This window comes from Accipiter gentilis, chromosome 36, assembly GCF_929443795.1.
Source record: "Accipiter gentilis chromosome 36, bAccGen1.1, whole genome shotgun sequence".
In the NCBI taxonomy this organism is placed as follows: domain Eukaryota; kingdom Metazoa; phylum Chordata; class Aves; order Accipitriformes; family Accipitridae; genus Astur; species Astur gentilis.
This window is the reverse complement of record NC_064915.1, coordinates 437,409-450,760: the sequence shown is the minus strand read 5'-3', so window position 1 is coordinate 450,760 and position 13,352 is coordinate 437,409. Positions and strand designations below refer to the sequence as shown.

General features: G+C 71.7%; 3 protein-coding genes across 3 annotated transcripts; 2 read left to right on the top strand and 1 right to left on the bottom strand.

The window, feature by feature from the left end:
- Nucleotides 1-10: 10 nt before the first annotated feature.
- Nucleotides 11-4,222, bottom strand: PPT2 (palmitoyl-protein thioesterase 2). The gene is made up of 10 exons (XM_049792684.1): nucleotides 4,213-4,222; nucleotides 4,028-4,130; nucleotides 3,262-3,454; nucleotides 2,586-2,739; nucleotides 2,229-2,324; nucleotides 1,612-1,719; nucleotides 1,251-1,334; nucleotides 443-527; nucleotides 299-353; nucleotides 11-176 (listed from the first exon to the last, which is right to left on the bottom strand). Exons 1-10 carry the CDS (start codon nucleotides 4,220-4,222, stop codon nucleotides 33-35), a joined length of 1,032 nt encoding a protein of 343 aa, XP_049648641.1. The 3' UTR covers nucleotides 11-32.
- A 318-nt stretch (nucleotides 4,223-4,540) lies between these two features.
- LOC126034827 (carnitine O-acetyltransferase-like) lies at nucleotides 4,541-10,554 on the top strand. The gene is made up of 14 exons (XM_049792682.1): nucleotides 4,541-4,930; nucleotides 5,386-5,592; nucleotides 6,048-6,151; nucleotides 6,446-6,499; nucleotides 6,618-6,753; nucleotides 7,212-7,386; nucleotides 7,773-7,951; nucleotides 8,159-8,259; nucleotides 8,337-8,462; nucleotides 8,561-8,671; nucleotides 8,771-8,906; nucleotides 9,305-9,367; nucleotides 9,457-9,594; nucleotides 10,001-10,554. Exons 1-14 carry the CDS (start codon nucleotides 4,541-4,543, stop codon nucleotides 10,241-10,243), a joined length of 2,163 nt encoding a protein of 720 aa, XP_049648639.1. The 3' UTR covers nucleotides 10,244-10,554.
- Nucleotides 10,555-10,600: 46 nt separating this feature from the next.
- Nucleotides 10,601-13,249, top strand: PRRT1 (proline rich transmembrane protein 1). The gene is made up of 4 exons (XM_049793023.1): nucleotides 10,601-10,938; nucleotides 11,450-11,817; nucleotides 12,257-12,490; nucleotides 12,620-13,249. Exons 1-4 carry the CDS (start codon nucleotides 10,920-10,922, stop codon nucleotides 12,794-12,796), a joined length of 798 nt encoding a protein of 265 aa, XP_049648980.1. The 5' UTR covers nucleotides 10,601-10,919; the 3' UTR covers nucleotides 12,797-13,249.
- Nucleotides 13,250-13,352: the final 103 nt, after the last annotated feature.

Here is a 13,352-nt window from a genome sequence, read left to right as displayed (position 1 = left end):
ATCCAGCCCCACAGCCCCCCCGGCCCCCCCAGCTACGTGAGCCAGGGGCGGATACAGTGCTCGTAGACTGAGCGGTTGGAGTGCCAGGCCGTGTGCCCCACGCCTGGCACGGCGCAGCCCCCCAGGTCCCCCCGTGCCTCCAGCGTCTTCAGCCCAAACGTGTCCTGCAGGTAAACCTGGGGGGGGGGGGGGTATGAGGGTCACAGGGGCCCCCTGTGTCCAGGCCGCACCCCAAAGCAGGGAACCCCAGTGTCCACCCCTGCCCCCCCCCCCCGAAGTGGGGGGTCCCCTCACTCACTGCCTGGGCGCGCATCTCCTGCACCGTCTCATTGGCATCATAGAAACCAAAAAGGCTTTGAGGGGGGGAGATGGGGGTCAGTGGGGGGACCCAGGCATCCGGGTCCCACTGACCCAACCTGGGGGGGGGGAGGTCCTGGCCCACCTGGACTGCCAGGGTGTGATGACGCCGTCGTCAGGACCCCCGATCAGCACCAGGCTCTGGATCCGCAGCAGGTTCCGCTTCCAGTCTGGGGTTAACAAGGGGTTAACGAGGGGCTGCCGGCACCCTATAGTGCATCTGGGGGTGGGGGGGGTAGTCTGGAGGTGCTATAGGGCCCCACTGCTGCCCTGGGGGGAACCAGAGGGTGGCAGCCCGATGGGATGTCAACAGGAGCTAGGTGGGTACCTATAGGGAGCTATAGGGTTGGCTATAGGTGCACCTGCATTGCACTGCCCAAGTATCTGCACAGGAAAGGTGTGTTGGTGTCTGTAGAGTCATCTATAGGGGTGCCTACATGGAGTTACATGAATATCTATAAGGGTATCTACAGGAGTACCTTCACAGACTATAAGCATGTCCATGAGGATACCTATGGCGTATTCACGCGGGCTATCGCAGCATCTATGAAAACATCTATAGAAGTATCTACGTGGCCCTGTAGGAGTATCTATAAGGAACTATATAATTATGTATGGGCACGTCTACATGACCCTATATAGCTATCTACAGAGAACCACAAACGTGCCCGTAAGAATGTGGTAAGTCTCCATGGGGACTCCTATTATCTATAGGAATTCCTATAGAGAGCTCCATGCATGGGTCAGTGCAGGGGCCTCCATGGGGCTGTAGGAGTGACTATAAGGATCCCGCATGAGGCTAGAGGGGTCACCATAGGGGTCCGCATGGGTCCGAATACGGGGGTCCCCCTGAGGCTACAGGAATGTCTGTAGGGGCCTCTATAGGGGCTCACCGGAGGCGTTGGGGTGCAGCCGCTCGTCGTTGAGGAGGGCGAGGAAGTCGCTGCTGTTTAGGTAGAGCTCACGGTGGTGGGGGTCTGGGGGGGCCCCGCATCCACGGGGCAGGGGGAGGTCAGCCCCTGTGTCAGCCCCCCAGTACCACCCCCTCCCCGGGGTCTGCAGGGGGATTTGTTCCCCTGGGGCTGGTTTGGGGGTCTTAGGGGCGTTGGGGTTCCCCCCCCATGTCAGGTTTTGGGGTGCCCAGGAATATTTTGGGGTTGGGGTGCCAGGGGGATTTGGGGGTCCCAGGGGGAGGTTTGGGGGTCCCAGGGGGAGGCTTGGGGGTCCCCTGGGGGAGGTTGGGGTATCCCAGACCGTTCCAGTAGTTGCAGATGGAGACCCCCTGGCCCAGGGGGGTGTAGCAGAGCCGGTAGAGGTTGGACTTCATGTGCCGGGGGAAGAGCCACTTCAGGTAGTCAGTGTCTGCACCCCAACAGCCAGGAACACCCCAAAACCAGTCAGAGACCTCCCTGACACCCCCCAAACCCACCCAGGGGCAGCCCCAAAACACTCAGGGACCCCCCCAAACACCCCGAACCCACCCCCAGACACCCCGAAACCATTCAAAGACACCCTAACACCCCCCAACCTCCCGAGGGATTCCCCCAAACCTCCCCATAACCCCCCCAGAGACCCCCCAAAACCTCCCCAAGCTCCCCAACCACCCCCAGGGACCCTCCAAAGCTCCCCCAACGTTCCCATAACCCAGTCAGGGACCCCCAAACCTACCTTGGACCCCCAAAACCTCTCCAACTCCCCCAAAACCACTGTAAAGGCAACCCCCCCCCCCCCAACCTGGGGACAACTGAAGCCTCCCCAACGCACACAAAGGCCCCCCAATCCCCTTCGAGACCCTCAAAACCCCACCCAAGGACCCCACCAAACCCCCCCAAACACACCCAGGACCCCTCCCATGCCCCCCAGCCCCTCACCCCCGTACTGCCCCATCTGGGGGGCCGCCAGCGAGATGAAGCTGTGGACGTTGTGGTCAGGCATCGTGGCCAGCAGCGCCCGGCAGATGAGACCCCCTGCGGGTGGGGGGGGTCAGTGGGGGGACCCCGGTGTCCAGGGGACCCCCACCCATGGACCCCAGCGTCTAGGGCATCACCCCCATCCAGGGGCCCAGGCATCCACAGGCCCCCCCAACCCAGGGGCCCAGGTGTCCAGGGCATCACCCCCACCCATGGACCCCCATGTCTGGGGAGCACCCCCTCCAACCCACACTCGCCCCCCAGACCCAGGTACCTGGGAGCTCCCCCCGCCCCGGAGCCGGGCACCCCCCCGCGCACCCTGGCTGTAGCCCAGCAGGTGGACGCCATCAGCAGCGTTGGCCATGATGGGGGCCAGCGCGCGGCGGAACCCCTCCACCTGCACCCACAGCGGCCGCAGCGATGCCCCCCGGTCGAAGAGGTCCAGGACCGTCACCTCCGTCCCTGGGTGGCTCTGGGGAGACGACGACAGGGGTGTGGGTGTCAACGGGGGGGGTCAAGGGGGGGACAGGCATCTGGGCGAGGGACACAGGTGTCTGTGGGGGACCCAAGCGTCCCGGGGGTGATGTGGGGGGACCCAGGTGTCTGTGGGGGACCCAGGCATCCAGGGGGGCTCATACGGGGGGACTCTGGCATCCGAGGGGGTTGGGGGGGGGCCCAGAATCCGGGCAGGGTCAGGTGTCTGGACGGGGTCACAGGGGGCACCCAGGTGGGAGGAAGGGGGGTGCCCGGGGGGGTGCAGGAGGGGACCCGGGCGTTCGGGCAGGGCAAAGGGGGAGACCCAAGCGTTCGCGTGGGGTCGTGCCGGAGGCGGAGGGGGTAGACACGGGGCCCCCGGCATGCGGGTGGGATGAAGGGGGGAGGGACCCCGGTGCCCGGGTGGGATCACGCAGGGGACCCCGGTGTCGTGGGGGAGGGGCGGGGTGACGGACCCAGGCACCCGGGGGGGTGCAGGGGACCCCCCCGCCCGCCTGACCTCGTTGATGAAGGCGCGGAGGTGTCGAAAGTCGCTGGGGCTGTCGAAGAGGCCGTGGACGATGACGACGGGGCGGTAGGAGCCCCCCGGGACCACCAGCAGGAGGAGGAGGAGGAGGAGGGGGGGGAGGAAGGCCAAGGCCAGGGCCACGGCCCCCCCCCCCGCGCCCCACGCCGTGCCACGCAGGGGGCATCTGGAGGCGGGGGGGGGGGGGGGGGGCAGGGGGTCAGACGGGGACCCAGCGGCCCCGCACCCCCCTGGGGGGTCCCAGGCGTACCGGGGCGCTGCCCCTCCCCCCCCAGCCCCCAGCCCCCTGCCCCTCTCCCTGTTTACCTCCCGGCTCCCCTCCCCCTCCCGCACGTCAGTTCCGGCGCGCGCGGCCCTAACAGCCCCCCCCCCTCCCCCCACCGGGCACCCAGGAGTCCCCACTCCCCCCCCGACCCCCCCCCGCATCCCGCCGCGGGGGGGGGGGGGGGGGTGTGTCCCCCTGGGTCAAGCCATGGGGTCACTGGGGGGAACCCCGGCGCCAGGGCCCCCCCACTCCCACGGAGCGGGGGGGACGACCCCGGCGTCCGGGCCCCACGGCCGCAGGTCCCACGGGACGACCCCGGCGGCCGGGCCCCACGGCTCCCACGGGGAGGGGGGGGGGGCGGAACCCCGGCGGCCGGGCCCCCACCGCCTCGTCACGCTCGGGGGCGCCCCGGCGTCCGGGGCTTCCCCAGGGGGGAACCGCGGGGTCACTCGTGTCCCGGGGGACCCCACGCACCTCGCTGCCGCGGAGAACCCAGGCGTCCGGGCTGCCCGACCCTGCCCCCCCCGCTCCACCCCCCCCCCCCGCGGGGACCCACGCGTCCGGGCCCCACCCCCACCTGCGGCCAATGTGTGCTGAGCAAACACGGAGCGGCTGAGAGCTTGTCAAGAGCGAAAGTGGGGGGGGGCACCCCCCCGCGCTGGGTGTCATCCCCGGACACCTGGGTCCCCGCCACGAATACCTGGGTGTTCCCCGCCCCGGACGCCTGGGTCCCCCTCTAGGACGCCCGGGTCCCCCCCCGGACGCTTGGATGTCTCCCCCCGAATGCCTGGGTCCCCCCCACGAATACCTGGGTGTTCCTCCCGGACGCTTGGGTGTCCCCCCCCGCCCCGAATGCCTGGGTGTTCCCCCGCACGCCTGGGTCCCCCCCCGGACGCTTGGATGTCTCCCCCCCGAATTCCTGGGTCCCCCCCCGGACGCCTGGGTCCCCCTCTAGCACGCCCGGGTCCCCCCCGGGTGGGGGGTGCTATGGCGGGGGGGGGGGGGAGCCCGCAGGGGAGCCGGGTGTCCGGGACGGGACCCTCATTAGCGGCAGCTGCTGTTAATGAGGCTTCATTACCCCCGGGTGGGGCCCTCCCGGGGGGACCCCGGGTCCCCCCCCCCGTGACCGTGGGCTGTCTGGAGGGGGTGGAGCCCACGCGGTGCCCTGAGCGCCGCGGGTGGTCGCGGGGGTGCCCGGACGCCTGGGTCCCCGCGGGGGGTGTGGGGGTGTGGTGTGGGGGGTGGGCGTGGGCGGGGCGGGACCCGGGCGGACCCAGGCGCCCGGGAGGGACCCGCGAGTCCGGGCCATGGGGCGGTCGCCGTGGGTCTGGGGTCGCCGCCGCGCCCTCCCCGCGCCCCCCCCCCGCCGCCCCCCCGGTGAGTCCACGCGCGCCCGTGGCGAGGGGAAGCGCTCGTGCGGGGCGGCACGTCCGCGTGCTGCGGGGGGCGGGGCGTGGGGGGGCTTGTTGCACGTGGCAGGAGGGTTCCCATTGCAAGGGGGGGGGCGTCCTGGGGGGGTGGTCCCCATCACATGGGGGTCCACTGCACGCGGGGGGGTGTCGGGGGGATCCACATCACCCGGCGTCCCGTTGCACCGGGGGGGTCCTCACCGCCCGACGGGGTCCCCGTGGCACGAGGTGGCCGGGGGCGTCCTGGGGGGTGGGTCCCGCTGCACGCGGGGGTCCTGGGGGGTGCCCACTGCACCGGGGGGTGGGTGGGCGTGTCTTGGGGGGATCCGCATCACTCGGGGTCCCATTGCACTGGAGGGGGGGGGGGCCATTCCCCGCGGGGGGTCCCCGTTGCTCAGGGGGTCCCGGGGTTCCCCCCCGCAGGAGGTGCCCGGGAGGGGCGGGCGCCCCCCGCTGCCGGCGCTGGGGGCGACGCTGGGGCGGCTGCTGGGGGCACTGGAAGCACTGGTGGCCCCGGGGGAGCGGGACCGGACCCGCCGCCTGGTCCGGGAGTTCGGGGCGCCCGGGGGGGCCGGGCCCCGCCTGCAGGAGCGGCTGCGCCGGCAGCCCCCCGTCCCCCCCCGCCTGCCGGTGAGCCCCGGGGGGGGCTTCGGGGGAACCCGGGGGTTCAGGGGGGACTCAGGGGGGTGAGGGGACCCGGGGGGGGACAGGGGGGCTTTGGGGGGGACGCAGGGGGTTGGGGGGACCCAGGGCGGTGGGGGGACCCGGGTGGGACGGGGGGGGGGGGCTTCGGGGGGACCCGGGAGTTCAGGGGGGACTCAGGGGGGTGAGGGGACCCGGGGGGGACGGGGGGGGGGGTGTCGGGGGGACCCAGGAGTTCAGGGGGGACTCAGGGGGGTGAGGGGACCCAGGTTTCTGGGCAGGGAGGGGGGGTCCCAGGAGTTTTGGGGGGCCCCCGGAGTTCAGGGGGACCCAGGCGTCCGGGGAAGGATGGGGGACCTGAGTGTCAGGGGGCAGCCAGGATTCTGGGGGGGGGAACGGGCCCAGGCGTCCGGGGGACCCAGGTGTTCGGGCGTTGGGCGCAGGAATGGCCGTGGGGCTCCAGCGAGCGGCTGCCGCTGCCCGTGCACACCAGTGCTGGACTGGTGCTGCCCCGGCAGGACTGGGAGGACTGGAGGGGGCAGCTGTGGTGAGTGGGGTCTGGAGAGCTGGGGGTGGACTGGAGGGGACTGGGGGTCACTGGGAGGGACTGGAGGGGACTGGTAGGGGACTGGAGGGCACTGGGAGGGATTGGAGGGGACTAGGGGGCACTGCGGGAGGGACTGGAGGAGACTGGGAGGCACAGAGGGGGCACTGCGGGACACTGGGAGGGACTGGGGGGCACTGGGAGGGACTGGAGGAGACTGGGAGGCACAGAGGGGGCACTGCGGGACACTGGAGGGCACTGGGGGACACTGCATCACTGGTGTCACTGGTTCCCCAGGTTCGCGGCTCGGCTCATCGCAGGCGTCCTTGACTACCGGGCACAGCTGGAGCGGTGGGTGCTGGGGCCGGGGGGCTCCCACAGGGGCCTGGGGGTCACGGGGGGGGGGGCCATGGGGTGCCGGGGTCCCTGTGAGGTGCCGTGGGTAACGGTGTGTGTCCTGGCGGCCCAGGCGTGACCCCCCCGAGCCGTGGGTGCAGGCAGCATTCGGGGGGTGCCGAGTGCCGGGCCCCCAGCGGGACGAGGTGCTGCGGCTGCCCCCCGGTGCCCAGCCCCCCCCCTTCATCACTGTCATCCGCAACTGCCAGGTACCGGGGGGGGGGGGGGCAGGGTGGGGTGGGGTGTCTCAGCGGGAGGACACCCAGGGGGGCCCTGAGGGGTCTGGGGGCATCCAGGTGGGTCCTGGCAGGGAAATAGGGGGTCCTGGGGGAGATATGGCATTCCTGGGAGGGGTCGGGGGGTCCTGGGCGGACACAGGGGGGATGTGGTGGTTTCCTGAGGGGCCTGGGGTGGTTCAGGAGGGTCCTGGTGGGGAAATGGGGGGGCATGGGGAGCCTGGGGGGGACATGGGGGTCCTGGGGGGGGGGCTGGGGGTCCGAGAAGGGGGAGATAGGAGGGATGGAGGAGGGTCCTGGGGGGAGCTGGGGGCACAGGGGGTCTGGGAGGGTCCTGGGGGACATGGGCGGCGGTTTTGAGGCTGCCGGGAGTGGGGCTGTGCAGTGCCAATGGGGCCGTTTCGGGGTGTGTGTCCCCCCTTTCCCCCCAGTTCTTCCAGGTGGAAGCATGTGGGGGGGCGGGGACCCCCCTGCCACCAGCGGCGCTGGCAGCGGCCCTGGGGGGGCTGCGGGCGCGGACGGGGCGGGGCGGGGCCCCGCCCCTGGGGCTGCTGACAGGGCAGCACCGGCACGCGTGGGGGCGGGTCTACCGCCTGCTGATGCGGGGTGAGTTGGCGGGGCCTGGAGGGGTGGGGCTTCCTGTTTTGGGGTGTCTTTGGGGGCTGGGACTTCCTCTTCACGTGCTAACAGAGGGTGGGACTTCCTGGTTTAGGGCCCCAGGGGGTGGGAGTTCTCCTGTGGGGAGGTCCTGGGGGCGGGACTTCCGGGTTTGGGTGGTCCTGGGGGAGGGGACATCAGCTGCCATGTGTAGGCTGATGGTCTGGGGGTGGCGCTTCCTGTCCTGGCGCGGGGCTTCCTGGTTTTGGGCCCCAGGGGGTGGGATTTCCCCTCTGGGGAGGCCCTGGGGGCGGGGCTTCTTGTTTGGGGGCTTCTTGAGGGCGGGGCTTCCCAGGGCAGATGGGGTGGCACCCACTGAAGCTCCGCCCCCGCAGACCGTCTGAACCGTGCCTCGATTGGCCGGATCCAGCGCAGCCTCTTCGCGCTCAGCCTGGACGCGCCTGTGCTGGCGGCCGCCGGGGGGCGGGGCCCGGGGGGCGGGGCCGCCCAGGTGCTGCACGGGGGCGGGGCCTGCGCCAACAGTGGCAACCGCTGGTTCGACAAGACCCTCCAGGTGGGCGGGGCTTCTGCAGTCGTGTCCCTGGGAGGTGGGACTTCCTGTTTGTGGGTCACGTGTCCCCGTGGAGGGCGGGGCTTCCTTTATTCCAGAGTGGGGGGCAGGTCTTCCTGTTCTGCCCCGGAAGGCGTGTCTGCGAGGGGGCGGTGCCGGGCAGTCAGGGGCGGGACTTCCTGCGCCCTGACACCCCCTCCGCCCCCGCAGTTCATCGTGGGGGAGGACGGGACCTGTGGGGTCGTCTACGACCCAGCCGTGATTGACGGCGCCGTCGTTGCGGAGATGGTCGACCACGCCCTCGACTGCTGGTGGGTGAGGGGGGGCGGGGCTTGGCAGGGTGGGGCCAGGAGGAAGTTCCCTGCCCTCATTGGCCCTTGCCTTCCAGCCGCCGCCCGGAGCCCAGCCCTACCTCGATGACATCACTGCCCCTCCCACCGCCCCAGCGGCTCCGCTTCAGCCTTGGCCCCGAAACCGCCCCTGAGGTGGAGCGGGCCAAGCGGCACCTGGACAGGTGGGGTCACGGGGGGTCAGGGGGTTTGGGGGGTGCGGGGGGATGGTCGGGGAGTGGCTGGGCGTCGCCCCTTACCCCCTGTCCATGCCCCTCCCCAGCCTGGTGGCGGACGTGGATGTTCACTGCTTCTCCCACGAGGGCTTCGGGGTGGGCGGGGCACTGCGGCCGGAGGCCATCGTCCAGGTGGCCCTGCAGGTGGCCTTCTACAGGTACGGGGGGGAGGGCCTCAGCATCCGGGGGTACACAGCCTGGTGGCTGGGGGGGACGGGACCCCGGCGTCCGTGTGACCCAGGCCTGCCCCCACCCAGGGCCCATGGCTCCCTCTGCGCCTCCTGCGAGCCGACCTCCCTGCGCCACGTCCTGCCCGGCTGCACAGACCTGCTGCGCCCCCCTGGGCCCCCCTGCCTGGCCCTGGCCCGTGCCCTTGATGACCCCCATGCGGAGGTAGGCAGGACTTCCTGTCCAGATGTGAAGTGGGGGCGGGACTTCCTGCCCTGGGTGTGAAATGGAGGTGGGACTTCCTGCCCTGGGTGTGAAGTGGAGGCGGGACTTCCTGCCCTGGGTGTGGAGGCGGGACTTCCTGCCCTGGGTGTGAAGTGGAGGCGGGACTTCCTGCCCTGGGTGTGAAGTCGAGGTGTGACTTCCTGCCCTGGGTGTGGAGGCGGGACTTCCTGCCCTGGGTGCGAAGTGGAGGCGGGACTTCCTGCCCCGGGTGTGAAGTCGAGGTGGGACTTCCTCCCCTGGGTGTGAAGTGGGGGCAGGGCTTCCTGCCCTGGGTGCGAAGTGGGGGCGGGACTTCCTGCCCCATGTGCGAAGTGGGGGTGGGACTTCCTGTTCCACAGCCGGAGCTGCAGCTGGCGCTGCTGCGCGAGGCCGTGGAGGCGCAGAGCCGGCGCACGCAGGAGGTGAGGGCGCCCCGCGTCGGGGGGTGGGTGGGGATCCGAGGGGGCGGGGCTACGGGGTGGATGAGTGAGGACCCTGGTGCCCGGCGCAGGTGCTGGCCGGGCAGGGCGCCGAGCGGCACCTGCAGGGGCTGCGGCAGGCGGCCATCGCGGCAGGGGAGCCGCTCCCCGAAATCTTCATGGACCCTGCCTATGCCCTCGCCACCCACTTCCGTCTCTGCACCGTGCAGGTACCGCCCTGGCACACCCACCCCCCCCCCCCGCCCCGCCAAAACCCACCCAGAGGCCCCTTCCCCCCAGGGACCCCCTGGGGCTGCGGGATGGGGCTGGGGGGCCTGGGGCATTTGGGGGTGTCTCACCGGGGGTTGGGGGTCTCTCTGGAGCCCTTGGGGGTGCACAGGGGGGAGATCGGGTGCATTTGGGGAGGGTGGGGCCATTTTTAGGTAGGAGGAATGAACCAGGGGGGTATTTGGGTGCATCCAGGGTGTGTTTTCAGGGGCGGGTACTTCTGGGGGGGACACACAGGTTGGGGGGCTGGGGCCAACCCAGGCAGCGTTTGGGGGGGTCCTGGGGCTGTTCAGGGTGTTTTGGGGTGTGCTGGTGGGTCCTGGGGTGCAGCACCATTCCCCCCACCAGGTGCGCTCCCGCGAGGGCTGCTGGCTGCTGCGGGGGCCGTTGGTGCCCGACGGCTATGGGGTGGGGGTGGGGCACGTGGCCCCCTCAGACCCCCACGACCCCCCCGGCCCTCCCGGGGGTCTGCGTGTGGCCGTCACCGCCTTCGCCTGCTGCCACCAGACCGAGGCCGCCCGCCTGGGGGCTGCGCTGCAGGGAGCCCTCGACAGCCTCGGGAGGCTGCTGCGCCACCACGGCTCCCCCTGACATCTCCAAGCCCCCCCACTGCGGCACTCCCCTGAGTGACACTGGCCCCTGGGTGATCCCCAGTGACCCCTGACCTTATCCCCACCCCCCAAATCTGGGGGACCTCCCCCCCCACCTCCCCAGGGTCGCCCCTGCAATCCCCCAACACTCCCGGGGTCCCCCATGGCCCCCCCTGGACCTCCACCACACCCTAGGCCCCCCCGGGACTGGCCCCATTGGGCCAAGGTGACTATTTTGGGCCAAACCCGGCTGTTCTGGGTCACTGCAAACGTCAATAAAGTCTTTCGTGGCCTCGCTGGTGTCGGGGGCTCCAGTCCAGTGGATCCACTCCAGGTTCTTGGGGGGAGTCCCGGTCCCGGTCCGGCTGGATCCAGCCCGGTATTTGCACCGGCCCCGATCCGGTCCGAGGGATCCAGTTCGGGCGGCGGTGCCGGTCCCGCTCCGCTCCGGCCCGATCCAGGCCGGGTTCCGGGGCGGTCCCGGTCCCGGTCCGGCCCGCTCGGCTCCAGCCCGGGATTTTTGCCGGACCGGTAGAAGCGGGGGGGCGCCGATCCGGCCCGGGGGATCCAGGCCGGGTGCCGGTTCCGATCCGGATCCGCGTTCCGATCCGGCCCGGGCTTTGCGCCGGCCCGGCTGGGGGTCCCGGTCCCGGTCCCGGTCCCGGTGCGGCCCGGCCATGGCGGCCGAGAAACCCGGTGCGGAGCGCGATGGGGGAGGGGGGAAATGTTGGGGGGACTGGGGGGGGGGGGCGTGGGGGGCAGGAGGGTCCCTGGGGGGGGGGGGTCGCGTAACGCGTGTCCGTGTTGGAGGCCGCGCTGTGCGGGCGGGGGGATGCTGCGTGTGCGACCATCACACGCGTGTCCCGGGGGGGTTGTGGGGGGTGTTGCACACGCGTGTGCACATGTCCCGGGGGACCCAGGCGTCCGGGGCAGACACCCCTCCTCCCCGCCCCGTGTCGCGCTATAAATAGCGCCGGGCGGGAGGGTGACCCAGAAACGGGGCCCTGGGGGGGGGGGGGGGGAGGCGTTTCGGGGGGGGGGGCATTCGATTTGGGGGCTGGACTTCTGGGGGTCTCGGGGGGACCGGGGGGGATTTGGGGGGGGGAGGCGCTGGGAGTTTGGGGGAGCCCTTGGGCATGGAGGCAAGTCTCTGGGCGTGGGGTGCCGGGGGGGGGTCCCGTCCGCCCTGACGCCCCTCTCCCCCCAGGAGCGCCGGAGGGGGCCCCCCATGCCTCGCCCCCCCCCTACGGGCCGCCGGCCCCGCCGGGGCCGGGGGGGGGCGCCGGGGCGGCCACACTGCCGCGGGGGGGACCGGCGGGGGCGGCCACGCTGCCGCGGGGGGGGCCTGGGGTCGGGGGGGCGGCGGGGGCGGCCACTCTGCCCCGGGGGCTGCCGGGGGCCGGGGGAGGCCCGCACGTGGCCCCGCACGCAGCCACGCTGCCCCGGCCCCCCCCCGCCGCCTCCCAGCCCTACGGGCCCCCCCCCCCAGCCCCCCCCTGCCCTACGCGCCCCCCCCCCTTCACCCTCCAGCTCCAGCCCTGCACCGCCTACGTCCCCGTCTACCCCGTCGGGCCGGTGAGTAGGCGGGGCCTGCGGGAGGGGCGGGGCCTGCGGGGAGGGGAGGGACTGGGGAAGGCAGGAGAGTGCCAGGGAGGGGTGGAGCCGGCGGGGCTGAGGGGGCGGGGTTATTGGGGACGCGGGTCCAGTGGGGGCGAAAGTCTATAGGGAGGGGGAGTGGCTTGCAGTGGGGTGGGGTCCAAGGGGTGGGGGTGGAACTTCATAAGGGGCGGGGCCTGCAGGGAAGGGCCTTTGGGGGTGGGGTTTGCGGGAAGGGGCGTGGCCTCCGGTGGGAGGCCTGGTCTGATGAGGGGCACAGGCTGAACATCCAGGCTCCTATGGGGAGAGAGCTGGGACCTCTGGGGTGTGGCCCGTGGGAAGGGCATACGTAGGCGTGGTCACGCAGGGGCCGTGTCCTGACGCGGCCCCACCCCTGACCCCGCTCTCCTCTCTGCAGGCCTTTGGGGCAGCTCCCCCCGGCCCCGGCCCCGGCCCCCTGCCCGGCCCCGTGGGGGTGCCGGTGGGGGGCACCCTGGGGGGGCCATTGGGGACCCCCATGGGGGTCCCCGGGGGGGTCCCAGGGGGGCTGGAGGGGCGCCGGGCGCCCCACGACTACCTGCCCATCGCCGTCCTCACCACCCTCTGCTGCTTCTGGCCAACCGGTGTCGTCGCCATCGTCAAAGCTGTGCAGGTGGCGGAGGGGGGTGGGGCTGCGGGGAGGGTGGGGCTGCGGGCCATCCAGGTGCCCACCAGGACACATAGGGGTGCCAGGGCGGTGGGACAGTGGTGCTGACCCGCCGCCCCCCCACCCCCCCCCCAGGTGCGCACGGCAGTGGCGCGGGGGGACATCGTCTCAGCCGAGATCGCCTCGCGGGAGGCACGAAACTTCTCCTTCATCAGCCTGGCCGTGGGCATCGCCGCCATCGTGCTCTGCACCATCCTCACCGTCGTCATCATCATCGCCGCCCAGCACCACGACAATGACTGGGAGCCCTAGTGATGTCACCGCGACACCCCCCCACCCGCCCCGCCCCAGCCACGGTGGCGATCGGGACCCTCGGCATCGCCATGGCAATGCTGGGGATCTTAGCAACACCTTAGTGACAGCTCCGGTACTGGAGACCCTCAGTGTTGCCACGGCAACAGGGCCGGGCATCCCCAGCGTTACCACGGCAACTCCCGGGAGTCCTCGCGTTGCCCTGCTAATGGGAACAGCCGTTCCCGGCATCGCCATGGCGATGCCTGGCATCTCACAGCAACACCCTGGCAACAGGTACAGCATCACCATGGCAACGCCTGACCCCACCCACCCCCAGCCACGCCTCTGGCCCCACCCCCAGGGCTCCCGGTGGGCGGGCCTCCCAGGAAGCTTTGTGGCAGGGCCCCACTCCATCTGCATGCCAAGACCCGCCCCCCCACCAGGCCCCGCCCCCTGTGACGTTTTGCTGCTGCCGGTTCAATAAATCTCTATATTGATACGGGGGAGGGGCAGCGCTTTACCGTGCCGATCGCTGCCCGGGGGGGAAGGAAGGGTGTCTCCATGGCAACACGAG